General features: G+C 45.5%; 1 protein-coding gene across 2 annotated transcripts; it reads left to right on the forward strand.

Moving 5' to 3' along the window:
* Positions 1-215: 215 nt before the first annotated feature.
* Positions 216-25,565, forward strand: sumf2 (sulfatase modifying factor 2). 2 transcript variants are annotated; one of them, XM_085964166.1, is made up of 9 exons: positions 216-493; positions 2,973-3,087; positions 13,033-13,077; positions 16,069-16,219; positions 18,158-18,202; positions 18,685-18,740; positions 21,684-21,768; positions 22,289-22,454; positions 25,300-25,565. In XM_085964166.1, the coding sequence occupies exons 1-9, from the start codon at positions 231-233 to the stop codon at positions 25,406-25,408; spliced, it is 1,035 nt and encodes a 344-aa protein (XP_085820292.1). In that variant the 5' UTR covers positions 216-230; the 3' UTR covers positions 25,409-25,565. The 2 variants fall into 2 exon arrangements, with proteins under 2 accessions (XP_085820292.1, XP_085820293.1); XM_085964167.1 differs by lacking the exon at positions 18,158-18,202.
* Positions 25,566-27,517: the final 1,952 nt, after the last annotated feature.

A 27,517-nucleotide genomic window follows, 5' to 3' on the forward strand; every position in this document is an offset into this window, starting at 1 on the left:
GAGCATTGGTCTGATCTGTTTCTTCAATCTGCCTACTGAAGATAAGGCCACGTGGCCGTGCATAATATATTCCCGTGAGCCGGAGGGTTCACTGTTCGATGCCTGGGTGTCTCTAATTTACCTAGCTATTTGGGCATGTAAAGGCACACTGGTTTGCAGGAGATGTGACGTCCACATATCGGAATAGTCGGTGGCACTGCAGAGTAGATTATCCAGCATAAAACTCAAACATGCTACAGTGCTGTCCTGCTCTTCAATTCATTCGGCACTGTCTGCTTTATTATCTTCCTTATTATTGCTCTTACCCCTTCTATTTTTCAATAACCTGTGTATGTGGTGACTTTTTAGACAAGATTGTGGTGACGCTGCCCGGTGGGACGTTTCACATGGGCACCAGCGAGGCCGATGCCAGAGATGGAGAAGCTCCTGTCAGAGAAGTGACTGTGGAACCATTTGCAATAAATCGCCATCCGGTCACCAACGCAGATTTTAGGTTCGACAAATATAATGGTTTCCTTTTAAAACTCTTTGCTTTAAATAATTTCTAGCAGATAAGTAATTGTTGGTGTCTATTGTAGCTGCTCATTGTGGAAGCAAAATCCCTCAAATGAATTCTGTAGCTGGAGTATTTGGTATACACAGTTATAAAACATTGACAAGAGAGAGGGACTCTTTACCCAGTCCTAAACCACATGCTTTTGTGAATGCAATATGGGTGACTCTTCACTGCCCTCTGAAATGGCCCAGCAAGCCACTCTGTCGTATCAAGAAAAACTGCTACGATAGACTGCAGCGGTTCAAGGCGGCGGCTCACCACCCCCTTCTCCAGGGCAATTGGGGATGGGCAATAAATGCTGGCCTTGCCAGTGACGCCCACATCATGTGAACAGATAAATAAAATAGAAATTTGTGAATGCTACAGACCTCAATCAAACCAAATGAATGGCCATATTCAGTGCTTTTCTCTGGGCTTATTTCTGTTCCACATACTTCCTGTAAAAAATGGCTGACACATTATCACAATAATGAAAAGGAGGAGATGGTTCGAGTGCCTGAGCATGTTGGCAGTGCAGGTGGGAATTAGTATTTCAGTCAAGTCAATCTCCCCGATGATTGAGCAACTAAACAAAAGTAAAATCCAGAAAACCCAGCATCAGATTTGTGTTTTCCCTCCTCCCTTCCCATCAGTGTTCTCTCCTGCTGCTGAAAGTATTGAGCAGGATTGGGTAGGATACAGATCCTGACATGGCAGGTGCCCATGTGGCTGTTCTTCATGTGCCAGCCCAGGCAGTGTGTGACTTGGGGCATCACAACTGAGCCTAATCGTTCCTCATCCAACAGCCACAAGCACCACCTTTCAGCAGAGTTTGCTGGATACTGGGAGCCCAGGCTGATCTTTCTACCCATAACCCAGCAGTTTCCATGCAGAGATTAGCTAACCCAGCACAGATACAAATCAAAACAGAGACCTTCCTGGCCACTTCAGCTCAGCCTGAACAAAATGAGCCACTGGGGACCATTCTTTGGCATTTATTGGTGATATAACAGCAGAATGCCAGTGTGTGTTAGTGTAGTCTTTATTGGCGATATAACACAGCAGAATGCCAATGTGTGTTAGTGTAGTCTTTATTGGCGATATAACACAGCAGAATGCCAATGTGTGTTAGTGTAGTCTTTATTGGCGATATAACACAGCAGAATGCCAATGTGTGTTAGTGTAGTCTTTATTGGCGATATTGCACAGCAGAATGCCAATGTGTGTTAGTATAACCTTTATTGGCGATATAACACCGCAGAATGCCAGTGTGTTAGTGTAGTCTTTATTGGCGATATTGCACAGCAGAATGCCAATGTGTGTTAATGTAGTCTTTATTGGCGATATAACACCGCAGAATGCCAGTGTGTGTTAGTGTAGTCTTTATTGGCGATATAACACAGCAGAATGCCAATGTGTGTTAGTGTAGTCTTTATTGGCGATATAACACAGCAGAATGCCAATGTGTGTTAGTGTAGTCTTTATTGGCGATATAACACAGCAGAATGCCAATGTGTGTTAGTGTAGTCTTTATTGGCGATATTGCACAGCAGAATGCCAATGTGTGTTAGTATAACCTTTATTGGCGATATAACACCGCAGAATGCCAGTGTGTTAGTGTAGTCTTTATTGGCGATATTGCACAGCAGAATGCCAATGTGTGTTAATGTAGTCTTTATTGGCGATATAACACCGCAGAATGCCAGTGTGTGTTAGTGTAGTCTTTATTGGCGATATTGCACAGCAGAATGCCAATGTGTGTTAGTGTAGTCTTTATTGGCGATATAACACAGCAGAATGCCAGTGTGTGTTAGTGTAGTCTTTATTGGCGATATAACACCGCAGAATGCCAGTGTGTTAGTGTAGTCTTTATTGGCGATATTGCACAGCAGAATGCCAGTGTGTGTTAGTGTAGTCTTTATTGGCGATATTGCACAGCAGAATGCCAGTGTGTGTTAGTGTAGTCTTTATTGGCGATATAACACCGCAGAATGCCAGTGTGTGTTAGTGTAGTCTTTATTGGCGATATAACACAGCAGAATGCCAATGTGTGTTAGTGTAGCCTTTATTGGCGATATTGCACAGCAGAATGCCAGTGTGTGTTAGTGTAGTCTTTATTGGCGATATAACACCGCAGAATGCCAATGTGTTAGTGTAGTCTTTATTGGCAATATAACACCGCAGAATGCCAGTGTGTGTTAGTGTAGTCTTTATTGGCGATATAACACCGCAGAATGCCAATGTGTTAGTGTAGTCTTTATTGGCAATATAACACAGCAGAATGCCAATGTGTGTTAGTGTAGTCTTTATTGGCGATATAACACCGCAGAATGCCAATGTGTGTTAGTGTAGTCTTTATTGGCGATATAACACAGCAGAATGCCAATGTGTGTTAGTGTAGCATTTATTTAGTTTGACTTTTTGGAATATGTTGCAGAGAATTTATCAGATCACAGAAATACAAAACAGAAGCAGAGTCGTTTGGTTGGAGTTTTGTATTTGAAGACTTTGTATCAGAAGAACTGAAAAGCAAAGTGACACAAAAAATTGAGGTATAGTAACTTCTATTTCATTCCCTTTACTGAAATAGGTTTTTGATATTGCACTCAAATGTTGTAGAGAGGAATATAAATGTTTAATAAGGGAGCTGGAAATATGTGTTAAAGCTTGGAGGTGGATCAGAAGTGACAGAGAAAGTAGTGGGTACTAGTTAAGGGAGTGATAATAGACAGGACCTTTACTCAGAGGCCCCTACCTTTATTGATCTGCATAAAGAATCTGGATGCAGAAACACGTTGTAAGTTAGTCAGATTCATTGACCATACCAAGCTAAGGTTGGGGACAGTGGAGTCTGATGAAGCAGCCAAGGAGTTACAGAAAGACCTAGATGGTATATGCATGTGGGCAGAACTGTGGAAGATGAAATTCAGTGAAGTATAAAATATTGAAAGAAAAATGGGGGACATACTTAATGAATCAAATTTAGCAAGGGAAGAACCTGGAAGAGATCTGGAAGTGATAATAGACTCAACACTGAGCATATCTAATTATTGCAGAGCAGCGTTCCACAAAGCAAACCGAGTGCTCAACCATCCTGCCACAGCAGTAGAATGCAAGCCTGAGGCCATCGTGCTGAAGCTGTACGGTGGGGCTTGATTCTGGCCATTGAGACACAAGGGGTAGTTATGAGCGGAATTGAAAAGGCTCTTCCTGAAGACCATTTCAAGTTGAACCATGACTGAGGACACTGGCTGCAGTTGAAGGGAGGTGAATTCAAAATTAATCTGCGGAAACATTGGCACGGAATTTGCAAGTCAGCGGCGATGCAGAGGCTTTCGCCACTGGCCCCGAAGAAAGCTGCCTACAAAGATCTCGCGATCTCTGGCGAGAAGGTGCCTTTTTCGACGTGCAATTGAGATCAGTGCAGTGTCGTGGGAATCCCTAACGCAATCTGCTGTGATATCAACAAGCTGTCTAAGCAGCCAATCACAATGCTGAATTCTCTCAGACAGCGAACCAGGAAGTGAAGAAGTTGCTTTTATTCAGACTTTTTAAAAATGTTAGAGAGCAAGTCAAAGGTTGGGGCTGCCACATGGGGAAAAGGTAGAAGCTGAAATATCATGAACAAACTTTTAAAAAATACAATTTTTTAAAATTTCTTAATTGTAATTTTTATCATAATGGAAAAATTTGACATTTGACAAAATTAAAATTAGTTTTTCAGGCCCATAACGTTTGTTTAGCAGTCAATACGCTGTTAAAACTCCAATTGCATCTAATCCAACAAGGCCTAACATTTAATGGGGTATTTAACGGCGATATTCCCATGGTAAAGCCCACGTTTTCATCAGTTTCACTGATTGCCGAGTAGGGGGGGGGCTACAGCGCAGCCAGTGTTGAGCAGTGAATGACCGACCGCAAGTTCACGATTTCCTCGTTAGAATGCGCATGCACTACATCCTGAAGTTGTGGTCAGTTTCAAAGGGGTAGTAATTGCGAACACTGTTCGTTTGCTGTTATTACCCACTGCAAATTCCCGGTTAGTATTTCAGTGAGCGAGTGATCAATCTATGGAACAGGCTCCCGAGGGAATCAGTGGAAGCAAGAGATGTTGATTTATTCACTTAGAAACGAATAGTAAGATTGGGCAGAGTCAACATGGATTTATGAAAGGGAAATCCTGTTTAACAAACCTATTGGAGTTCTTTGAGGATGTAACTAGTGGAGTAGACAAAGGGGAACCGGTAGATGTGGTGTATTTGGATTTTCAGAAGGCCTTCGATAAGGTCCCTCACAAGAGATTGGTGAACAAAATTAGGGCACATGGAATTGGGGGGTATATACTAGCATGGATTGAGAATTGGTTAACGGACAGAAAACAAAGAGTAGGGATAAACGGGTCTTTTTCAGGATGGCAGGCTGTGGCAAGTGGGGTACCGCAAGAATTGGTGCTTGGGCCCCAGCTATTCACAATCTATCTATATCAATAATTTGGATGAGGGGACTAAATGTCACATTTCCAAATTTGCTGATGATTCAAAGCTAGGTGGCAGTGGCAGTTGCAGATGTGAAGAGGCTTCAAGGAGATCTCGACAGGCTCAGTGAGTGGGCGAGAACATGGCAGATGCAACATAATGTGGATAAATGTGAAGTTATCCACTTTGGTAGAAAAAACAGAAAGGCAGAGTATTTCCTAAATGGTGAAAGATTGGGGAATACAAATGCCCAAAGGGACCTGGGTGTCCTTGTACATGAGTCACTGAAAGTGAATGTGCAGGTGCAGCAAGCCATTAGGAAGGCAAATGTTATGCTGGCTTTCATTACAAGAGGATTTGAGTACAATTATATAGGGCCTTGGTGAGACCACACCTGGAGTACAGTGTATCATTTTGGTCTCCTTACCTAAGGAAGGATATATTTGCCATAGAAGGGAGTGCAATGAAGGTTCACGAGATTGATTCCTGGGACATTGGGACTGTCGTATGAGGAGAGATTGAGTAAACTAGGCCTGTATTCTCTTGATTTCAGAAGAATGAAGGGGGATCTCATTGAAGCATACAAAATGATTACAGGGCTTGATAGGGTGGATGCTGGGAGAATATTTTCTTTGGCTGGGGAGTCTAGAACCAGGGGCCACAGTCTCAGGATTAAGGATAGGCCATTCAGGACTGAGATGAGAAGAAATTTCTTCACACAGAGGGTGGTGAATCTTTGGAATTCTCTACCCCAGAGGGCTGTGGAGGCTCAATTATTGGGTATATTCAAAACAGAAGTCGATAGATTTCTGACTAGTAAGGGCATCAAGGGATATGGCGATAGGGTCGGTGAATGGAGTTGAGGCAGAAGATCAGCCATGATCTCACTGAATGGCGGCGCAGGTTCGAAAGGGCCGAATGGCCTACTCCTCCTATTTCTTATGTTCTTATTCAAATGCAAATTAGATAGATTTCTTTGAGAAAATCACAGTTTGGGATCCATTATATGAGTAATTTGAGACACGTCGTGTGGTGAGTGTCGCATGCTTGGGAGAAACAGGTGACTTTGGACCTATGGTCCCCAAAGCTCTCCACCATTTAGAGTTTTGTTTACCTCATGTCTGGGTCTGTTGTAGACAAATTGATAGAGATTGATTGCTATGATTAGTCAACAACTCCATTATCATTGCACCACATGACTACCAGGATGGTGGAAGGTGAATTAGATGGACTGTAGTCTTCTTTCATCTAGCAATTCCTATGTTCCTTGGGTACAGACTTGTAAAGTATAAGTTCCGATGTCAGGTATGATCGTACCTGGTCTTCCAGATAGAGTAATGGAGGCAAGATCTCGAGTCATTCAGGAGGCAGTTAGATAATCCGCATAACGTCCTTCGTCTTATACTTAGTTTTGTGATCCATTACAGGTGGTGGTACAGTGTTAACACCAGGCTTACACAGTCACAGGATTTGCAGTACACTGAGACAACTTGGCCCATTATGTCTATGCTGGTTCTTTAGCTGAAACTGCTATATCTATATATAAAAAAATAATGTGCTAATCTCATTTCCCTGCCTTTTTCCCAAATCCTTTTACATTCATTCATTTCAAAGGCTTATCCAATGATCTTTTAAGTGACTAGTGAGCCTCCCATGACTATGCTCGGAGTTAGTAAGATGACGTGGTACGTGCTTTAACTGTTAGAAATTTTTTGTTGTGGAAAGGATGTTGGACTTAGAGAGGAAAGTAAAAGAACTTATAAGGGTAGCTAAAAGTGAGTGAATTATTGAGGGAGTGTAGGTAGTCCTAGACAGAGTCAGCACAGTTCAGTGAAATGGCTGGTTACCGGTAGCCCATAACAGTGAATCAACAGGGATTGGAGCAGGAGACCATATATCCAGTGGTAGGATTGCCAGAAATGGAGTCAGGTGTTGAGGGAAACCAAGAATTTGTGAAGCTACCTAAGCGATAACTATAACTAACAGATACCAGGCACCATCAAACACTGAAGGAAGCAAGAACACCAAAGAAGACACAGCTAGAAAACCAGAGCAGATAGCTGACAGAAAGACACAGTCTGTAAGTCACAGTGGTTGTAGAGGATTCCTTGTTCAGGAATGTAGATAGCCAAGTGGGTTGCAAGACTGTACCAACAGGGTGGTGAGTATACTCCTATTAGCGTGATCGATCCCTTATCTTTTATTTCAATTCATATGGATTCTGTTTCTAACCTTCTGTTAGTTATGTTCCATTTTTCTACTGCTATTATGTTATCTCTAATTAGTAGAACTACCCTAAATGAGAATTTCTGCTCATCCAGTACTGGATGTCGGGCAAGCAATCTGACAACAGAGGCAGTGAATGGGTCGAGAGAGGTGATGAAGTAGATTTGTGTGTCGTCAGCGTATGTGTGGCATCTGTCGTGTTTTTGGATGATGTCGCCAAGGAGCAACATGTAGATAAGAAATATGAGCGGGTCATGGATAGATCCTTAGGGGAATCCAGAGATAGTGGTGTGGGAGCAGGAAGAGAAGCCATTGCAGGAGATTCTCTGGATACGACTGGATAGATCGGAATGGAACTAGGCGAGGGCAGTCCCACTCAGCTGGACAATGGAGAAGGGTGTTGGAGGAGGATACTGTGGTAAACTGTGTCAAATACCATTGTAAGTGACTTGGGGAAAAGAGTTTTTTTTCCAGGGTTGGGCACAGAAAGGAGGTGGGGTTGGGAGGGAGGAGGGGGAAGGGAGTGGAGAGGGATACAAGGAAGTGATCAGAGATGGCCTTATCTGTGATTGAGACAACGGGAATAGAGAGAACAATAGTGAGATGGCAATGAATGTGGGTAGGAGAGTTTATACGGAGGGAGAAGTTTAGGGAGAATAGGACAGTGAACTCGGAGGAGAGAAGGCATGATGAGTTAAGATGGAGGTTGTAGTCACTGAGGATCAGGAATTGCTCAGTGCAGAGGCTGAGGGAGGAAAGCAGTGAAAATATCTTGGGGAGAAACTTGGCGTGGTACTTGGGTGGGTGGTCAAAAACGAGGATTTTAAAGGGGAGGTGAATGGGGTGGAACAAGGTGAGAGCCTCAAAGAAGGAGAAGGTGCCAGAGGAGTAGGGGGACAGACCAAGGTGTGATTTGGTGATGAGAGCCACACCGCCACCGCAGCGGTCTGGGCAGGGCCAGGGTGGTGGAAGGTGTAACCAGGCGGGAGGCTTCAGTAAGGGGCCATTATCTGTGAGCCAAGTTTCTGTCATATGCCATGATGTCGATGCAGTTATCAAGAATAAGATCAGGGACGGCAGGGGCATTTTGCAGGGAGATGCAAAGAGGGGAGGTGATTACCGATCCGGTGGCAGAGTCCAGAGGGTCAGTGCTGGGAGGGGTGAGTGGGATGGGACGGAGGTAGGCAAGATTAATCCCCAGTGGGCGTGCTGGGCAGGAAGGTCGGTGAGAGAGTAGGAATCGGGCAGTTGGGGTTGCTGCTTGTAAGGAGGCAGCGACGCGTGCCTTGATGGGCTCTTCGGAGTATGCTGAGCGAGTCACAGAGGGAAACTGTGGTCGTATTCAAGAGGGACTCGAGTCTGGGACAGCGCCAAGAAAGTAGGAAGGTTGAGGAGTGCTGAAGGTTTGGGGTGGCAGAGTACTTGAGAGGGGAGGAGTGAAAGGAGGCATGATGACAGGAGAGAGAGGCCCGAGAGAGGTAAGGAGTAAAGAAGGGGAAAACAGAAGTGATGGGCTCGGGTCTGGTGCGAATGGACATCGAGAAACTAAAGTTACATGGGCATGGCAAAAATTGGGTTTGATATGCCTTGGTGGCGAACAGAGAATAGAGAGGAGACAATAGGAGAGTCCAAAAATGTCAGAGGTCCCGTGGTGGGATAAAGAAGTTTCTCTTGCCCTCTGTTCCAAATATCTTACATTTAATCTTGTATCTTTGGCCCCTCGTTCTTAACCCCTCAACTACTGGAAGCGGCCTGCTTCTATCTACCCTGTCCCATCCTTCATAATTTTAAACACTTCTATCATATTTATCCCTTGATGGGCCTTCAATAACCACAAAACTAGAAGTTATAGACTTAAACAAGTTGGCTTTTAATCACTAAGATCAGAGCTAACATCTCAACACGCCGACTGGTTCGCAGGAATGAGTCATACAGATCCTGGGATCTTTATGTAAGAGAAGTCAGGGGCAGAGCCAAGAGCCAAGACCTGGAACCTCCCAGGTTAGTCGGGAAAGAGGAAGTGAAACTATACACAGTGGGGGAGGGTAATATACATGAGTGCAAAACGAATACAGGATCAAGACAAACAGATTTCATTACATCCCTGTAATCTGCATTGTTCTAATGAAAAAAGACCCAACTTTTCACATCTTTCTTCATATTTCCCCCTACCAGACAGCATCCTCATGAATCTGTATTGTACCCTTTCTAAAGCCTCAATATCCTTCCTATAGTGTGGACTCGGGTCTTAAGTTTTTATATTGGCTCATCGTTACCATGTGACTTTTATATTCAATACCTCTTGATAACTCTTAGAATTCCAGTAGCTTTTTTTACAGCCTTATTCGGAGGTGCTGCCCTGTGAACCTGACCCTACAAATCCCTCTGCTCCTCCACAGCACCGAACCTACTTCCATTCACAGTATAATTACTGCCGTTATTATTTTATCCAAAGTGCATCACCTCACACCGACTGACATTGAATTCTATCTGACACTTTTTAGCTCATTCCCCATCCTATCAATATCCCTTTTCAGTTTCCTATGGTCTTCTAAAGAATTAACTACACCTCCTGTTATGGTATCGGCTACAAATTTGGACACCTCTCCCTCTAGCCCTATATCCAAGTCATTGATCTACATGGTGAACAGAAGTGGTCCCTGAACTGAACCCTGTGGGATACCACGACCCACTTCCACCCACTCTGCCCTTAACTCCTACTCTCTGCTTTCTCCCTTCAAACCAATTTTAATCCAGTTTGCTATCCTCCCCCAGTTTCATAACCCTTAATCTTCTCTCCTGTGTGTGGTACATTGTTAAAGGCTTTGCTAAAGTCCATGTAGACCACATCCACTGCATTTCCCCCATTTATCCTGTCTGTTACCCCCCTCAAAGAATTCTGAGAGGTTTGTCAAGCACTGTCGTCCATTTTGAAATCCGTGCTGGCGACTTCTAACCATTTACTCTTGATCTAGATATGTGGTAATTTCATCCTTAATTAAAGACTTGTTAAACTAATTGGCCTGTAATTACCCAGACAAGCTCTGTGCCCCTTTTGAAAAAATGGGCACAACATTGGTCACTCTCCAGTCCTCTGACACACATTTAATTGAGCCCTGAAATATAATTTCTGGGGACTCTGAAATTTTCTCCCTCAGAATCCGAGGCCACACAGTACTGCTCCCCAATTATCAAAATCCATGACGAGGCCTTGGACAACGTGGACCACTTTCCATACCTGGGGAGCCTACCGTCAACAAGGACAGACGTCGATGACGAAGTCTAACACCACCTTCAGTGTGCCAGTGCAGCCTTCGGTCGCCTGAGGAAGAGAGTGTTTGAAGACCAGGACCTCAAACCCAGCACCAAGCTCATGGTCTACAGAGCAGTAGTGGTACCTGCCCTCTTGTATGCTTCAGAGACATGGACCATGTACAGCAGGCACCTCAAAGCACTGGAGAGGTACCACCAACGCTGCCTCCGCAAGATCCTGCAAATCCATTGGCAGGATAGGCGCACCAACGTCAGTGTTCCCGCTCAGGCCAACATCCCCAGCATTGAAGCTTTGACCACGCTCGATCAGCTCCAATGGACAGGCCACATCGTCCGCATGCCCGATACGAGACTCCCAAAACAAGTGCTCTACTCGGAGCTCCGACACGGCAAGAGAGTCCCAGGTGGACAGAGGAAACGCTTCAAAGCCTCCTTGAAAAAGTGCAACATCCCCACCGACACCTGGGAAGCCCTGGCCCAAGACCGCACAAAGTGGAGGAGAAGCATCCGGGAAGGCGCCGAACACCTCGAGTCTCTTCGCCGGGAGCAAGCGGAAGCCAAGTGCAAGGAGCGCACGTCAACCCAAGCACCCCGCCCACCCGCCCCTTCAACCACCGTCTGCCCCACCTGTGACAGAGACTGTAGGTCCCGCATTGGACTCATCAGTCACCTGAGAACTCATTTTTAGTGTTGAAGCAAGTCATCCTCGGTTCCGAGGGACTGCCTAAGAAGAACTGCCTAAGATATAGAAACATAGAAAAATAGGAGCAGGAGTAGGTCATTCGGCCCTTCGAGCCTGCTCTGCCATTCAATATGATCATGGCTGATCCTCTATCTCAATACCATATTCCCGCTCTCTCCCCTTGATGCCTTTTATGTCTAGAAATCTATCTATCTCCTCCTCAAATATATTCAGTGACTTGGTCTCCACAGCCTTTTGTTGCAGAGAATTACACAGGTTCACCACCCTCTGAGTGAAGAAATTCCTTGTTCCAGGCCCCCCAACCAGGGGGAACATCCTCCCTGCATCCAGTCTGTCTAGCCCTGTCAGAATTTTATATGTTTCAATGAGATCCCCTCTCATTCTTCTAAACTCTAGTGAATACAGGCCTAGTTGACCCAATCTCTCTTCATATGACAGTCCTGCCATCCCAGGAATCAGTCTGGTGAACCTTCGCTACACTCCCTCTATGGCAAGTATATCCTTTCTTAGGCAATATATTTTGTTGGGCCCCTTCCTGCAGCCTGACTAACTTATCTAAAATTTTCCTTTTATCCATCATAACATTTGGCTCACTCTCAATCCCTTCAGGATTCAATCCTCTCCAATATCGTTGTCTTAAGTAAAGACCGATGTGAAATATTTATTAAATATCTGACAATTTTTGATCATCTACAAGTTGACAATCCTCTCCTCTCTGGGCGCCCCTCACTTTTAACCATTCTCTCTCTACTGATAGATTTCTAGAGGGATAGAATTGAAAAAGCAGAGAAGTTGTGTTAAACTTGTATAGAACCTTGGTTAGCCCACACTCGGAGTACTGTGTACAGCTGTGGTCTCCATATTACAAAAAGGACATCAAGGCACTGGAGAAGGTGCAAAAAAGATTTACACGGATGATACCAGAACTGAGTGGGTACAACTATCAGGAAAAACTGAACAGGCTGGGGCTCTTTTCTCTAGAAAAGAGAAGACTGAGAGGGGACCCGATAGAGGTCTTTAAAATCATGAAAGGGTTCGACAGGGTAGACGTAGAGATGTTTCCACTTGTGGGGAGTCCAAAACTAGATGCTGAAAATATAAAAGCAAAATACTGCGGATGCTGGAAGTCTGAAATGAAAACATAAAATGCTGGAAGGTTTAGCTGTAAAGGTGTAGCATATCTTCCTTGCTTTTGTACTCTCTGCTTCTGTTTACAAAGCCAAGGATCCTATATGCATTTTTAAACAGCCTTCTCAACTTATCCAGCCACCTTCAAAGGTGTCTCTGTTCCTGCACCCCTATTCAAATTGTACCATTTAGTTTATATTGACATTTTCTCCTTGTATGCTCCCTTAGATGTCCTTATTTTGCTCTTAACCTCACTCCTTATATTCTCCTTTGATTTTCATTAATTATATTATTCTTGTTCTCATTTGTAACTCTTTAAAAAAAAAAAAACGTTCCTAAGATGTAGACGTCGCTAGCGAGGGCAGCATTTATTGCCCATCCCTAGTTTCCCATGAAAAGGTGATGGTGGGCCTCCTTGAACTGCAGCAGCCTGGGGCTGTAGTACTGAGCCCTTACCGCTGTGTGATTAGAAGCCACTGTTTGACGGTATGCACTCGTTTCTAGCGAAGCCTTTGCTTACACTGAAAGTCGTATCTTTATTATATTTGTTATGTGCAATTTTTTTGTAAGTCAGAAATATAATCCATGAACTTTGATAGAGTAAAGTTGACTAATGCTGCAGTGAAATGTAGAAAATGCCATTTTTATGCACTGTGACATTATTTAAATGAAATGACCTATTGCTGTTTCAGTCTGCTCCTTGGTGGCTACCTGTTGAAAGAGCTTTCTGGCGACAGGTGAGTTTTAAAGTCTTGTAGTGTGAAAGACTAGTTTGATTGTTTTAACGGCTATTGTATTTTGTTTCACAGCTATATACATATTTGAAGCAAATTAAAATATAAGTAATGAATATTTTGATGTCTGGCATTTAAGAAAGAATAGCTTGTGTACATGGTTGGGTTATAGACATCAATGTCCCTCCATTGATTTTCAGCCACCTATTAATGTGCATTTACAAGAGAGGCATCTCCAAACACATCAAATTCATCCCAGTACCTTCCTTTAAAAGTAAGGAATGTTTTCCCTCAGATGAATCCATTTGGATTAAAACAGAAGGGAATTTTGAGGTCAAAAGTACAATTTGCTGATGGATATTGGAAGTAAAACATAATCTATATGTTCTGATGCAGAGAATGTTTTTAAACATCCACATATAATGACCTAGGACACTGTTGCTCTATCTGAAATTATTGTTTACTGTATTCATATGAATTAATAATTAAAACAGTTATTGCATTATCCTCCCCATTGGGTTTGACAATTAAACTTAAATTTCTGATCACTTGGCAGATTTTTGATCACCATAACCCTGAAACTCCTGGGGCAGTGGGAGAGGCGCACTCTGGCAAAGCAAACCCGAGTGGGAGGGGAGGGGCGCACTGGCTGAGCAAACCCGAGGGGGAGGGGCACACTGGCAGAGCAAACCCGAGGGGGAGGGGCGCACTGGCAGAGCAAACCCGAGGGGGAGGGGCGCACTGGCAGAGCAAACCCGAGGGGGAGGGGCGCACTGGCAGAGCAAACCCGAGGGGCGGGGGCGTACAGTGGCAGAGCAAACCTGAGGGGGAGGGGCGCACTGGCAGAGCAAACCCGAGGGGGAGGGGCGCACTGGCTGAGCAAACCCGAGGGGGAGGGGCGCACTGGCGGAGCAAACCCGAGGGGGAGGGGCGCACTGGCAGAGCAAACCCGAGGGGGAAGGGGCGGGCGCACTGGCAGAGCAAACCCCTAGGGCAGTGGGAGGGGCGCACTGGCAGAGCACACTGGCAGGTTGTCTGGAGTTTGTGGCAGGTCTCCAGCGCTTTTGAACAATTTGAAATTGTGCCTGAGGACGACACAATACAGGAAACTTTGGTTTATCCGGAGGTTATATGTCTGGAATACTCGATCTAACGGCAAAAATCAGGAGCCGTTTTCTATATGTTTTTTTAGTTCTCGTTGCTTTTTTTTTCCCCAGTCAAGCACTGCAAGGTCTGTAGCTATAGCAACAGCTTCAGCTACAGACGCTTGCAGCTGCAGCCGACTGTTTTGAAGCTGTTGCTAAGCAACAGGGTTTGTTGATTCACACGGAGCTTCTCAGTTTCGTATGTTTAAACATTAACTCTGGTATGTCCGGCACTTTTGATGTTACGGCACCAGCTCGGTCCCGTCAGTGCCAGATATCAGAAAGCTTCCTGTACCACCCTGTCAGAAATATCCACCCCTTCGGCCTCATTTGCCCCCGAGGCAAAGTCTGTTACAGATGCACTCGAACACCAGACTCCAATCCTAGCCGATGGGGCCCACGGCTGCCTGAATGGCTGGTTTCCCAGCAACAGTCAATCATAGACTGACCGATTGCCGTTTGTAAAGCGACAACTTGCAGTTTCTGAGAGGATTTTATGATTTGCAGCAGCCTTTGGCTGGGACAGGTGGTCCTTTTTGAAATAGCAGCAAGGTGCCTGTTGGAAATTGCTGGTGTTTGAGTAGATGCCCTAGTTAGACTGAAAATGGAACCCATTCCCCCAGTGACCTGGGGGGGGGGTCTGGGCCACTGCAGCCTGCCGAGCGAAGGCCTGTATCTAAACTGGTTCATTTATAAATGGTCAATCATTTCATATCATGTCAACATCACAAACTACACACACTAGAAATACCAGAACAGCCATTGTATCTTCTCAATCATTGACTTCATCAGGAAATGGATTTTGAGATTAACAGCAGTCTGTCTATTTGTCATAGTCATAACGGCACAGAAGGAGGCCATTCGGCCCATCGAGTCCGTGCAGGCTCTCTGTAGAGCAATCCAGTCAGTCCCATTCCCCCACTCTATCCCCGTAGCCGTGCAAGTTTATTTCCCTCAAGTGCCTATCCAGTCTCCCCTTAAAAACATTGAGTGTCTTAAATCTGTGTCCCCCTAGTCCTTGTACCATCAACTAGTGGGAACAGCCTTTCCCTGTCTAGCCTATCTAAACCCGTCATAATCTTGTACACCTCGATCAAATCACCCCTCAACCTCCTTTGCTCTAATGAAAACAAATTCAGCTTCTCCAACCTGTCCTTGTAGCTAAGATCCCCCATCCCCGGAACCATTCTGGTAAATCTCCTCTGCACCCTCTCAAGGGCCTTCACATCCTTCCTAAAGTGTGGCGACTAGAACTGGACGCAATACTCCAGTACCAGCGCTTTATAAGATTCAGCATAACTTGTATACACTAGCGCCTTTTAAATAAAGCAGCTGGTGGTATAAGTGCACAATGTTAGCTCCAGCAATGTAGAGCAAGTGTTCACCGCTGTAATCCTCACACACTAGCGGCTCCTGCTGTCACCCACGCTGAGTGCAGGCTGGGCACTTGTTGCAGGGAGGGAGATTTGAGCAATTACTAGGATGCACCTCTGGCAGAGACCTGCCTTGTCAGCTCAGGTGCTGCAAACATACCCAAAGAAGGGAATGGGTCAACCTACGATTTCTGTGCACCGCCGCTTAACTGCATCACTCCTACATTCATGTACTTTACAAGGGTTGCTTGCTGTATTCTGGTTACTCTTCGTTAAGAAGGGTTTGGTTTAGATTTTGAGTGCACAGAAATAACCAGTTGTAACACAATATTGGTTTTGGGAATGTGTAATTGGAAATTAAATGTTTAATATTTAACAGTAGATTTTGTCATTTTACTGGAAGTTCTTAAATTGTATGCATAATTTGCAACTAACAATCGTTATGAATACTCAAACTATCTTACAATCACTTTAAGCCAGCAGGCCCTGGCTCTGGAATTAAAGATAAACTGGAGTACCCGGTGGTGCAGGTGAGCTGGATTGATGCCAAGGCCTTCTGTCAGTGGAAGGGGATGCGTCTGCCCACTGAAGAAGAGTGGGAGTTTGCTGCCCGAGGCGGTCTGCAAGGTATGATCGCACAGCGCTAACATTGGTGTTTCGTGGAGTTTCAGTTCTAGACTAGCTGCTCATATTTTCCGCAGATACTTCACTGATCAGATGACAGTGTTGAAATGTATACCTTTAACTGGAACTCCAGCTAATCATATTAACAGTTCAGATCAGAGACTCATAGAGCACAGGAGGAGGCCATTCGGCCCATCGTACCTGTGCTGGCTCTTTGAAAGCAGTGTCCAATTAGACCCACTCCCCGCTCTTTCCCCAGAGCCCTGCACATTTTCTCTTCAAGTATTTATCCAATTCTCTTTTGAAAGTTACTATTGAATCTGCTCCCACCGCCCTTTCAGGCAGCGCATTCCAGATCACAACAACTCGCTGCATAGAAAAAGTTCTCCTCAATCCCATCCCCCATGGCAGTTACCTTAAATCTGTGTCCTCTGGTTACTGACCCTTCTGCCATTGGAAACAGTTATTCCTTATTTACTCCCTCAAAACCGTTCATGGTTTTGATGCCTCTATTAAATCTCCTCTTAACCTTCTCTGCTCGAAGGAGAATAATCCCAGCTTCTCCAGTCTCTGCACATAACTGAAGTCCATCATTCTTGGAACCATTCTGGTAAATCTCTTCTGCACCCTCTCCAAGGCCTTGACATCCTTCCTAAAGTGTGGTGCCCAGAATTGGACACAAGATTCCAGCTAAGGTTTAACCAGTGTTCTATAAAGGGTTCGCATAACTTCCTTGCTTTTGTACTCTGCCTCTATTAATAAAGCCAAGGACCCCATTTTTTTTTTAACAGCCATCTCAACCTGCCCTGCCACCATCAAAGACTTGTGTATGAACACCCCCAGGTCTCCCTGTTTCTGCACTCTTTTAACATTGTACCATTTAGTTTATATTGCCTCTTCTCATTTTTCCTACCAACTGTACCACTTCACACTTCTCTGCGTTAAATTTCATCTGATAAACATATTTCTGTAAGATTTGATTTATACTAATGAGCATTGCTGCTTCTCATAGTTTTATTGATTTACACCCGATTAGCTTAGATTGCTGACCGATCATCGCTTTAATCATCCCCCAATATTCTCCCTTTTGAGTCACTGAGGGGGGCAGGGCCGCGTCATTGGGGGGGGGGGAGCGGGGGCAGGGCCGAGTCACTGTGGGGGGGGGGCAGGGCCGAGTCACTGGGGGGTGGGGGGCAGGGCCGAGTCACTGGGGGGGGGGGCAGGGCTGAGTCACTGTGGGGGGGGGGGCGCAGGGCCGAGTCACTGGGGGGGGGGCAGGACTGCGAGTGCCGGCAGTTATCTATCTGCTACCTCGCCCAAGCAGCCGTTCTTCATTTGTGAGCCCAGTCTGTGACTATTGAACTGTAGAGGGTATCACAACCGATTTTGATCCCATTCACTGCCACCATCCATGACACCCACTTTCCTGGAAGCATGACAGGTGGGCTTTGTTCTAGTGCTGTAGTGGAATCTGTGACTTATGCTGCCATTCCGGGCCCCTTTTCCTCCTTTATCCATCCTGACTATTTTGTAAACAGTGATGTTCAGCTCCCAGTCCTGCCCTAGACTAAGCTATGCCAATGTGATTATACCAAACCCCCAAAGTGAGGTTGCGCATCTAGCTCAGCAGTTTTATTCACAATACTCTCTTTTGCAATCTCGCACCTTTCGATCATTCCTCCTTCTGATCTGTTTTTTCTTTTATCTACCTTTTCTTTCCGAATCTACCCCTAACTATCCCTTCCTCCTGCCCAGTCTATAACCTTTCTCTGCCTCTCCTCTCTCTGCCACACTATTCTTCCTTTCTCCTCTAACCCTGCCCCACCCTAATCCCCCTCTACCCCCGGTCCCCCCTCTACCCCCGGTCCCCCCCTCTACCCCCGGTCCCCCCTCTACCCCCCTTTCTCCCCCCCCCCCCCCCCCCCATTTCACATAGACTAGACTTGGCCGTGACTCCCCATGTGCAGTTTCCCAGAGGATTGACTGGTATGTATGCACATTTCACCATTACATTAAAAAAAAGTAGAAAGAAAAAGTTGGTAATTTCTTACTGGTTTCAGAGAAATATCCCCAGCAATAGAAAATGTTGACCTTGGGATTTTCTCAAGCCTGTAATTGCTCATCAGGATCAGCTTGTTTACAACAGTAACACCTTGTAGTCTAAAAGGGGCCAGACTAGGGATCACGGGTAAGTTAATCAAATTCTCAAATTTGTAACTTGTAACTAAATAGAATTACAAAACTGAAGCCGTCTGTTCGGCCCAGCCAGCCTCTGTTGGTGTTTATGCCCCATGAGCAGCCGCCCTGTTTCCATATCCCTGTATCTCCCTTTCCTTCACCGTCTCTATATTGTGGAATGCACTGTGCAACGTTCTCCCCTGATAAAGCTGTGTGTAGCACCAAGGGACATCCGGTTTGCTTTGCTCTACAATTAAAAAATTTTTTTTTTTCCTCATCTCTGCTTTCAGGTAGAGTGTATCCATGGGGAAACAGGTTTCAGCCGAATCGCACAAATCTCTGGCAGGTAGTGTGTTTTAAGCAATTTTGATTGTAGTTGGAATACAGCAAGTGTATGTGTGACCTGCAGCATGTCAAGGTTTGCAGATCATTGAGGATGGCCACGGGTGCACCTGCCTCTCTCCTGAAGCTGCTGACTCTTGCTGGGGTTCCAGCAGCCTCCAGTACCTCACCCAAGTTGTCATATGTTTGATGATTTGATCACGGAGAGCATCACAGCTGCCCTCAGTCCTGTCCACCAGCATGCACGTCCCAAAGGGGTTGTTGGATATCCTCCAGGAGCGTGGTCCCTGGCTGGTTTTATTTCCTCTCCTCTCTAATTCAAGGGCACTGAAGCCAGTTGTAGCAACTCATAGATTAGCGAACTGCACAGACTGGGAGTCATTAGCACAGTAATACAGCACGCTGTGCATTCCCCACTGAGTGACCAGGAGAACTAGTATTGCTTTATTAATGTAATTTCACTGTAATTAGAAGCCTAATGTGCGCGCATCAGGTCATTCCTTCCAAAGTTGTAACACATGAAAATGTGGTTTCAGAGGTGTCAAAACTGCAGGGCGCCCACTTCAAAGCGCTCACATGGGGCAAAGAATCACCGATGGGCTGAATAAGCACTTATCTGATAAACTACCAAATATTCAACTAATCAAATATGAACATCAAAAACCGTTTGATTCAGCCAGTGACTGCCACTTAGGGATAAGCCACAGAGGATGCAGCCTGAAATCGTTCAATATCTTTTCAAACCAGCCATTGTCAAATTGGCTAATGGCAGAAACTGACCAACCAAATTGCTTCAGATATTTTGTGAACATGATTTAAGTTGTCAACTTGATTTTTTTTCTCTTAAGCTGCCCAACTTGAACACCTTGCTTCCCCTGGCCCACCTGCCCAGAGTTACTCTCAAAGCACCTGTACTACTTCCTCTTGGCTTTGACCTTGACTTCATGTCTATTCTCCACCTCCCCTAGCCCCCAAGCCTCACCTCCTGTTTTCCCTCCCTCCAAACTTTGCTCTACTATCCTCCAGAATTAGTCTCCACCAGTCCAGACTACTGCCTCTCTTTGATGGGCTCACTGCTTCGATTTGTTTGGACATCCTCACTAGTTTTTCCCCAAATGTCCTCTTAACTTTTCCTGATGTTTTCTCCTCCTGCCCCATTCCTTTGGGCTTAGCTTCTCCAACAACCTCCTCATCCCCTTTACGATGCCCCAAAAGTCTCTTTCCACCACACCTTTATTACGCAGTTATTCCTCCGTATTTCCACCTACCCTCAGCATACCAATCTTGTCCATGAAGTCTGCCACCTGTTCCTTTGACCTCCCCTTCTAGAATCATACAATCTTACAACAGAGAAGGAGGCCATCGTGCTTGTGCTGGCTCTCTATCCAATTAGCCCCTTTCCCCATAGCACTGAAATCTTTTTCCTGTTCAGGTATTTATCCAATTCCTACTGAAATTACAATTGAATCTGCTTCCACCACCTTTTCAGGCAGTGCATTCCAGATCATCATAAGTTGCTGAGTAAAATAATTTCTCCTCATTTCCCCTCTTGTTCTTTTGTCAATACTTTAAATCTGTGTCCTCTGCTTACCGACCCTTTTGCTAGTGGAAACAGTTTCTCCTTCTTTACTCTACTCTATCAAAATACTTCATATCTCCCCTTAACTTTCTCTGCTCTAAGGAGAACAACCCCAGCTTCTCCAGTCTCTCCACATAACTGAAGTCCCTCATCCCTGGGACCATTCTAGTAAACCTCTTCTACACTCTAAGGCCTTGACATCCTTCCTAAAGTGCGGTGCCCAGACTTGGACACAATACTCCAGCTGAGGCCTAACCAGTGTTTAATCAAAAACGCTAATGGAATGCTGGCCTTTATATCTGGAGGACTAGAGTACAAGGGGGTAGAAGTTATACTGCAGCTATACAAAGCCCTGGTTAGACCACACCTGGAGCACTGTGAGCAGTTCTGGGCACCACACCTTAGGAAGGATATATTGGCCTTGGAGGGAGTGCAGCGTAGGTTTACAGAATGATACCCGGACTTCAAGGGTTAAGTTATGAGGAGAGATTACACAAATTAGGGTTGTATTCCCTAGAATTTAGAAGGTTAAGGGATGATCTGATTGAAGTTTTCAGGATATTAAGGGGAACAGTAAGGGTAGAGAGAGAGAAACTTATTTCCATAGAAGCTTTCAAAAGGCAATTGGACATGTATTGGTAGAGAACTAATTTTCAGGGCTATGGGGATAACGCTGGGGTGTGGGTATAAATTGGAGAGCTCTTTCAAAGAGGTGGGCCTAATGGCCCTCCTTCTGTGCTATAAGATTTTATGATTCTAAGTTTGTCAGACACGATGTGCCTTTAACAAATCTATGCTGGCTGTCATTAATTTACCCATGATTATCCAAGAGACAGTTAATGTTGTCTTGGATTATGGTCTCTAAGAGTTTCTCCACCGTCGCCGTTAAGGCTGCCTGGCCAGTTCTTGTCGAGTTTATCCCTCTCCCCTTCATTGAACAGAGTGCAACATTGGCAACTCTCCAGTCCTCTGGTACCACTCGGCGGATTGGGAGATTGTAGACGGAGCCTTCACTATTCCACCCTTACTTCCCTCAGTAACCTAGAATGCATCCCATCTGGACTGGGTGACCTCTCTACTTTGAGCACTACCAACTTTTTTAAGTACCTCTTTATCTATTTTCATCCTATCCAATTTTTCTACTGCCTCCTCCTTTACTGTGAAATTGGCAGCATCTTTAGCGAGGACAGATGCAAACTACTCATTTAGTACCTCAGCCTCCACAAGAAGATCTCCCATTTAGTTCCCAATCAGACCTACCCTTCCTTTGACCACCTTCTACTATTTGTGTGTTCTCTTTAACGTTGCCCACTAATCTATTCTCATTTGTGTTGTATAATAAGTTGTTTCTGGACGTGTCTTCCACAGGGAAAATTTCCAGATCAGGACTCAGCAGAAGATGGTTATCATGGTGCATCCCCTGTAAATGCATTTCCACCGCAGAATAACTATGGTAAGAATTGACCACCTTGCCCCTTTGTCTCTGCAGCGCGGTGCTACCCCATCTCAACCACCTTTAAAAACCTCCTCAAAACCCATCATTTCCACCAAACCTTTGCTCATCTCTCCCAGCTTGACCACCATGACTTGTTGTTTTATCCAATTCATTGTTTTCTTCGCTTGCTGGCCGCCCCCCCCCCCCCCCCCACCCAATAAAATTCCGTGAGACATTTTCTAAATGAAATGCAGGTGGTTGTTGTTGTAAATGCATTGTTTCTAGACAGGGTTGTAATGACACTGCACACACAAGGTAACTTCCCCTGGAGTTACAATGGGTATTTTTATGTCGAGTTTAAGATCACCAGGATATGATTAGTGTTTAATGACCATGAAAAATGACGTATTGATCTAACTGGAAGATACTCACATTTTCCAGGGTCCTCAGCGCCAGATTTATTGAAATACGGATCATTGAGTTTGAACGTAACTTGTTATTTGTACTGAAGCAGCAGTTTGTTTGTGCTCTTGCTCAGGCCTCTACGACATGCTGGGCAATGTGTGGGAATGGACCGGCTCGGAATACTCTCCACCAGGCCGCTCGGTAAAAGTCGATTCTCAGAAAATGTACACCCTGCGTGGATCCTCCTGGATTGACAGTGCAGATGGATTGGTCAATCATAAAGCCCGGATTACCAGCCGGTAAAACTCCGCACTCATTGCAGTATTGCTCTGTTGCCATTATTTTGTATTTTAGTTTCTTGCTTTTTGCACTCCTTTTTCCTGCAAATTTCTTTTTTTTTTAAAAGCTGCTGACTGGGGATTGTTCCGTGAGCACTGGTCATCTTCCGTTACCTTACCAAGTATGAGCCCTGGCAGAACAGTTTGATGGGCTGTTGAAGCACAGGGGCTGTTACAGCAGAGCTTTGCCTGCACTTCCAGTACAGATTGAGGGCACAAACACTCCCAGATTCATTTCCGTTTTCCTTGCACTTCTCAAACAAATTGTAACATCTCAAATGCGCCTCTGGCTGAAATGAGCTAACTCAGCACATTCATGACCAAATTCTGAACCTTGGTACAACACAGGAGCTGCCTGTTGTGTGTGGCTCAGCTACTTGCTGCCTTTACCCACTCGATCAATCAGGACAGCCCATGCTGTATTGTGTCTTCAACGTATTTGGCCTTTTTATTGGTTTGGCCGGCATTTATTGCTCATCCCTAATTGCCCTTGAGAAGGTGGTGGTGAGCCGCCACCTTGAACCGCGTGGTGAAGGTACTCCCACAGTGCTGTTAGGGAAGGAGTTCCAGGATTTTGACCCAACGACAATGAAGGATCGGCGATGTATTTCCAAGTCAGGTTGGTGTGTGACTTGGAGGGGAACTTGGAGGTGGTGGTGTTCCCATGCGCCTGCTGCCCTTGTCCTTCTAGGTGGAAGAGGTCGCGGGTTTGGGAGGTGCTGTTGAAGAAGCCTTGGCGAGTTGCTACAGTGCATCTTGTAGATGGTACACACTGCAGCCACGGTGCGCCGGTGGTGGAGGGAGTGAATGTTTAAGGTGGTGGATGGGGTGCCAATCAAGCGGGCTGCTTTGTCCTGGATGGTGTCGAGCTTCTTGAGTGTTGTTGGAGCTGCACTCATCCAGGCAAGTGGAGAGTATTCCATCACACTCCTGACTTGTGCCTTGTAGATGGTGGAAAGGCTTTGGGGAGTCAGGAGGGGAGTCACTCGCCACACAATACCCAGCCTCTGCCCTTTTTAGTAATACGGCATATTCTCCTGCCCAGTGTGAGCAGCATTGTAGGAGATTTCACCAACCAAAAATCTTACGGCAGTGGCACTTAGCAACATTTTCCAGTATAAACTCCTCTGTTTGCATTTATAATAGGATTGTCCATGTAAACCTCCTGCCACTGGAGGCACTGCAGCACCAGCACTGGTGACTTCCCTTATAAACCTGGACATAGCAACTTACAGGAAACTTTTTTTTATCCGGCACGGCCGGGACCGACGTGGTGCCGGTTCATCAAAAATCCCGGATAACCGAACGCTATAGTAAAAGATAGGGAGAGCTGACAGCTCCGTACAAAGCAACAACTGTAGAACAATGGCCCCAAGTTCCAAGCATCTCTGTAGCTTAGCAACAGCTGCAGCCACACCCTTGCACAGCAACACACGGAGGAACGCAAGTACAATATGAAGTAAAACCTACTCCTGAATTTTGCCGGTTAACCGAGATTTCCGGTTATTTAGGTGCCGGTAAATCGAAAGTTTCCTGTATAATGGAAATATCAAAATAAGGACAGAATTTTTATGATTGGAGGCAATACTGGCCATTTACAAAGAGTGCAAACTTTGCTGGTGCCTCTTCAATGAGAAACTACTGAGAATGAAACCCAAGGAAACTATCTTTAGTCAGGGGGGTCTTTTTCCTTTGTTAACCTAGCATCTGCTGGAAGGTGGAGGCAACATAAAGTGGGTGGAGATGAAGAGAGTTGTTGGAGCGGTGAAGGCAGGGCTGAGCAAGGACTGAAGGACTACATCCGAAAGTCAAGACGTGGAAGTGTGGAAGGGAGGGGCCTGCAGCCTGAGAGGGAGTGAGCATGACCACCTCAGAGTAAGAAAGAACTCCTGTTTAGACAGCGCCTTTCACGACCTCCGGACATCCCAGTTGGCTTCACAGTCAATGAAGTACTTTTGAAGTGTGGTAATTAATGTCGTTACACGGCAGCCAATTTGCACACAGCAAGGTTCCACCAATAGCAATGTGATAATGGCCAGATAATCTGTTTTAGGTGTTGATTAAGGGATAAATATTGGCCAGGACACAGGATAGAACTCCCCATCTCTTCTTCGAAATAGTGACGTTGGATCATTTACGGCCACCTGAGAGGGCAGACAGTTTAACATCTCATTTGAAAAGACGGCACCTCTGACAGTGCAGCACTCCCTCAGTACTGCACTGGAGTGTCGGCCTGGATTATGTGCTCCAGTCTCTGGAGTGGCGTTTGAATCCTCGACCATCTGACTCAGGTGAGGTTGACACCTGACACTGAACTCATTGGCGATCTCTTCCCACTGCCTCATCAGCTGCCCGGAGGTCTCCCTGCCAGCTGGGCGATAGAGGATCTCCCTCCTCCTCTCCACTTCCTGCACCCAGGCCTCGAGTGCAGCATCCGAGCACCTTGTCCGTGCTCTCCCAGCTTCAGCATTTTCAATGAGAAATAGCACAACAGTTCTTTCAGCCAGAATGCACCTCCCCTTTAAGAGGTGCTGGCTGCCTTTAAGTAGCGTCGTGTCCTCCCAATATCAGGGTCTCCCTGAGAGGGGTGCATCCAATGATTAGCGTGGCTAGCACACACATCATTTTAATGAGTGGACAGTATGGATTTGACGAGCTGCCTGCAATCCTATCAACAGGCACAGGTTAACTACAGTCAGCAGCTGATTGTACTCGGCATTTCGAACTGCCCAGTGTACTTAAATTGCATAAAACATTAAAAATGAAGAAAAGTAGCAGAAATCTAATTTTTCGTGATTGTTTCTAGAATGGGAAACACTCCAGACTCTGCTTCCGATAACCTGGGCTTTCGATGTGCTGCAAGCGAAGTTCCACCTCCTCAAAAACACAAAGGGAATATTAAAACTGAACTCTGAAAAAACCCTAACAGCAATAATTATGAAGAATGTGGAGAAGGATCAAAGGACCAGAATAATATAGTGTATAGTTTGATTATGTTTCTCCTAATGTGGCATTACTCATGTTTTTTATAATCTTATAAAGTGAATTAAAATTGAAAATTACCACGCAGAACACAGCTTTAATGTGATGGTATTGTAGGTGATAAACATATTTGAGAAAAACATAATGCTAAGCAGAAACTAAATTCTAACTGTCAATACCTGAAAGATCATTGTTGTTCTGTTTCGGAAGCTGTTGCATCAGATTTATATCCATTCTGGTTTGTTTGAAGGTGAGGAGGTTTGTGCTGTTAACACAGGTTTGAGGTACAACGATAAGCCAGTGAATATAATCCTAATGCAGCCCCCTGCGGAGCAGCCCACGAGCCCCACACATTTGGGGAAATAGCCTTGGCTCTGATCCTCCATTCCACGGGAGATGAATGGCCGCACTCTCATTACACACTGTCCCATTACTTAACGGTAAATTGATCCCACTGAATTCCCCAGCCCTTCATTCATTGAGTCGGTATACAGTGTGTGCTGGAACACCCCAAGTTGTTTGTCCAGAACAGCAGTACCCACAGCCTGGCTATCAGTGAGAGCTTGACCAACATTCATTTATAACCTCGCCCAGTTATTGATAACTTGCCTGTTAGAATATTACTAGTTGACCATTTTCCCCATCAGACCCTGCCTGTGACATGCCAGCTGAGCTTGTGGGTAACAGAAGAGCCAGGCACTTACAGAAAAGAGGAGAGCCTACACGTTCCAGAGGACAATAACAGCCTGCAACGCAAGGATGGAGGTCGAGGAGATTAGGACGCTACTTAAACAGCTCATCTTGTGTTGGTAGCGTGGAGCCAGCTTGTTGAGATAATTAATGACGGGATGATAATAGAAAGGCATGCATGCAGCCCAAGACAGCCAAATAGTATAGAGAGAGCATTCTCCATCCAAAGATTAGAGCTCTCGAGACAACCAGAAGTCCGTTGCCTTGATAGCAACCTACGAAGATCAGGTCTGATCACCTTGAAGTCTGCGAGGAAAGCAGGTTGTATTAATTGATAATGGAATGATTGATGGAGTGCTGTAACATCCTGGAAGCCCCTTTGAACAGCCGTGTCCAGAGCCAAGATGGCAGCAGTATTGAGTTTGCACGGCAGGAGTCTGAGCTTCCACTGCCGCACTCAGACCTTTGATGGAAGGTGTGACAGCAGCTATCAGATGCTTCATCATGGAGGGTTCCTCAGGTGTGCTGATGGAGGTGACCACCTGTTCCATGTTGGAAAGGACAGGCTCCAAGCTCTGCGCAAAGCCCTGTGCCAAGTTGGTGCTGGTCTCCATGCTCCTTGACATTGAGCGCAGGCTTTCTGGCAGGCGTTCCAGTGCACCAAGCATTATGTACACCCATCAGCCGCCTTTTGTAGCCTGGACCATCAAAGTCCTCATCCGAGTCCTCTGCAGCAGAACTAGTGTGACCTCGCCCTCCATGGGTGTTAAAACATGCAGGTGCGCTTGTCCTCCAGTTCTTTCCTACTGCCTGCTGTTATGTGACACCTTTTCCTGCAAGAAAGAGGAAAGTGTGTCAGTGAGTGTCCTGCAATGTTTTTGGGTGATGTGGCTGTCATGGTTGAATAGTTGCCATATTGTGCAAGCCGTGAGTTGTGGGTGTGAAGCTTGCGACAGAACTAAGTGTGTAAAGCATATGAATTTTAGGGTTGAGTCCTGATTGATCAAGATTGTTAGTTGATGGGTGATGTGTAGAGAATTGAGCAGTGATGAGGTTAGTGGTGCGTTTGGTAGGATATGCCATTTGAAGATGAAATTACCTTGAAACTCGTGTGAGATCATTAAGCATTTTCTTGCACTGCAACCATGTTCTTGGAGCAACACTCCTGGCATTGACCTCCGCCGCTACTTCTTCCCACTGCCTCCTGAGCATGTGTCTCCTGCCCAATTGTGGATACAGGACATCTCTCCTTTCCATCAAGACCTCCAGTGCAGTGTCTGAAAACCTTGGTGCTCGCTCTCAGATGTTCAGCCATTCCTCAAAGTATCACAGCCCAGACGGACATGAAAAAA

Source organism: Somniosus microcephalus, chromosome 22 (assembly GCF_052327205.1).
Source record: "Somniosus microcephalus isolate GS21.2 chromosome 22, FLI_Smic_1.0, whole genome shotgun sequence".
NCBI lineage: Eukaryota > Metazoa > Chordata > Chondrichthyes > Squaliformes > Somniosidae > Somniosus > Somniosus microcephalus.

Excerpts from the sequence above, each read along its gene's own strand:
- sumf2 (XM_085964166.1), top strand. The coding sequence starts at position 231 with ATGCTACAGTGCTGTCCTGCTCTTCAATTCATTCGGCACTGTCTGCTT. Across the intron at positions 13,078-16,068 it reads AAAGAGCTTTCTGGCGACAG|CCAGCAGGCCCTGGCTCTGG; the intron begins GTGAGTTTTAAA and ends AATCACTTTAAG. Across the intron at positions 18,203-18,684 it reads GTTTCCCAGAGGATTGACTG|GTAGAGTGTATCCATGGGGA; the intron begins GTATGTATGCAC and ends CTCTGCTTTCAG.